The 2,304-nt window shown below is 40.7% G+C and overlaps 1 protein-coding gene across 1 annotated transcript; it reads left to right on the forward strand.

Moving 5' to 3' along the window:
* The first annotated feature begins 580 nt into the window (after positions 1–580).
* LOC101301825 (probable membrane-associated kinase regulator 6-like) lies at positions 581–1,751 on the forward strand. Its single transcript, XM_004307984.1, has 2 exons — positions 581–1,298; positions 1,399–1,751. The coding sequence occupies exons 1-2, from the start codon at positions 590–592 to the stop codon at positions 1,404–1,406; spliced, it is 717 nt and encodes a 238-aa protein (XP_004308032.1). The 5' UTR covers positions 581–589; the 3' UTR covers positions 1,407–1,751.
* The last annotated feature ends 553 nt before the right edge of the window (positions 1,752–2,304 follow it).

Raw genomic sequence — 2,304 nt, forward strand, 5'->3', positions numbered from 1 at the left:
TGGTCGACTGGTCACGAACTGGTGGACAAAGGAGAGGAAGAGGGAGTCGGGAGAGGGAGAGGGAGATCGGGAGAGGGAGAGGGAGGTCGGGAACTGGTGGAGAAGGAGAGGGGGAGAGGGAGATCGGCAGAGGGAAGGACTGAAGGAGGGACTGAGGGAGGCGCACGAAGATGTGTGCCTTATTATTTCAGTCAAACTAAAACGACCCCGTTTTCTTATCAGTCTAGGCGCACGCCTTATGCGCCTTGGGGTGCGCTTTGTGCGCCTTTTGCGCCTTGCCTCGCGCCTTTTGCGCCTCTGCACCTAACCAGCAAAACACAAGGAATTTTCCTTGCGCCTCGCGCCTTTTAAGCCTTAAGGCGCGCCCAAGGCGTGTTTTTTAAAACACTGCTCTTGCCAGACAACCACATACCCAATTGTTGGAGAGAGAATTAAACTGAGAAGATATTAAGGTATATATATGTAGTAGAGATATGTTCCACATGCAAGAGGGCCTCTTCTGCTAGCAATTAAAAGTAGCAATTTCCCCACTTTGTATAACTCTATTCCTATCCCAGCTTCCATTCTTGTTCTAAACATTCTTGAAGCCATGGAAACATCTCAGCAGCCTCTCTCCATTGAAAGCTTTTCATACAGTTGGTTAGTGAATCTCAAGCCTCCTTCTTTTGAAAGCCTTGACAACTCCCTTAGGACTTCGCTAGATGCATCCGATGAAGCCTCCTTCATCGAGATGGACCCAACAATGCCACCCTCTCAGAGATTCTTTAGGATTTCCCAGCAGGATTTCAAATTCGACTCATCACAGTCTCCTCTCTCTTCCCTTGTTCATGCCGATGAGCTCATTTCCAATGGTTATCTTTTGCCACTTTCGGTGGATGATCCATTGAAGAACATGGAGTCATACGACGATTACTATGATCAAGCCTCGGATTCTAGTACTGCAAATCTTCCGGTCTCTTCATCAAAAGAAGCTTCTCCGACAGATAAGAGTACTGATGCAGATTGCTCTAATTCCATGAGAAGGTGCAGAAGATTATCGAAAAGAATATTTGAGAAGTACTTGGATTTTCTCAAACCCTTGTACAAAAGGATTAGAGGGGGACATAAAGCGAACCCTAAAGCAGCTGGGAATCATGTCGATAAAAGGTTCCATTCAGCAAAGAACAGCAGGGTGTATTCATCAGAAACTGCATCTCCGCGAATAAGTGTAGCCTATTCTGCTCCCGATGATTGGCGAAGGTCCTGTGATTCCGAGAGCTCTATCTATGAGGCAGTTCTTCATTGCAAAAGATCGATAGGTATATTCTTCATAACTTGCATGATCATTGATCATAGATTATAGTTACTTCATCATGAGTGTCATATATCTAATCTTTGTTGAAACTTGGTTGATTTCAGAAAACTAAGTCAAGTGGTGCAAATAAAGCAGTGAAAATAGACGAAGAAAGAGACACAGAAGAAAGGGAATGAATAAAGGAATACACATGGGAAGATCATCAGCCACTTGTTCTCAAATTTGTCATCTTCTTATATAGCTTTGTCTATATTTTTCTTGGATGATATCTCAGAACTTATGTGGATGTTCTTGATGAAAATTAATTTCTGACCTTGTAGGGACGAGAAAGTAGAAACACACTCCTTAATTTTTGTTCCTACTTGTCTTTTGCTCTATGTGGGAGGGAGAATTTCAGAATTCTCTTCTCTTTGCTTATATTCCTGTAATATTAAACGAAATGGGAATTATTTTGATCATGGAAGTTCCTTATCTGTATTGTATATTCAAATTAAGGCTTTGGAAATATACAAAAATAGCTGGTATGGCAAATCCATCTACCTCATTTGATCAATTATATGATTTTAAATCTCTGAGTGTTGGTGTTTCTCTTTCAGTGCCTAGTCAGTTTTTTTGCTCTTCATCTCTTCCACGTGCTACAGTTCACATATTTGTTTGGATTAATCTAAACCCAACAATCTGCAGAATGTTATCTTTAACAACAAGCCTGTCAATTGTATGATACTGTACGAAGAGAGTTTGATGTGAGAATAATTGGTTTTGCTAGCTATGACAACTGGTCCCCTACATATATGATCATAGTTGGATTTATCATCATGATAAATTTGATTGATTTCCACTGAAAATATAAACAAGTATATCAGTTGGAAAAGCTAACCATTTTTCTATATATTAGAATTTAGAACGACCCTTGCATAATACATACAGGTTCGGGGTGAGTGAGGGATATAGATCACATTTCGATCTTGCTAGGATCACAGACAAACGTAAACAAGAAAGAAGATAAAAAT

This window comes from Fragaria vesca, linkage group LG7, assembly GCF_000184155.1.
Source record: "Fragaria vesca subsp. vesca linkage group LG7, FraVesHawaii_1.0, whole genome shotgun sequence".
In the NCBI taxonomy this organism is placed as follows: Eukaryota; Viridiplantae; Streptophyta; class Magnoliopsida; order Rosales; family Rosaceae; genus Fragaria; species Fragaria vesca.

Coding starts and splice junctions, on each gene's coding strand:
- LOC101301825 (XM_004307984.1), top strand. CDS start 590: ATGGAAACATCTCAGCAGCCTCTCTCCATTGAAAGCTTTTCATACAGT.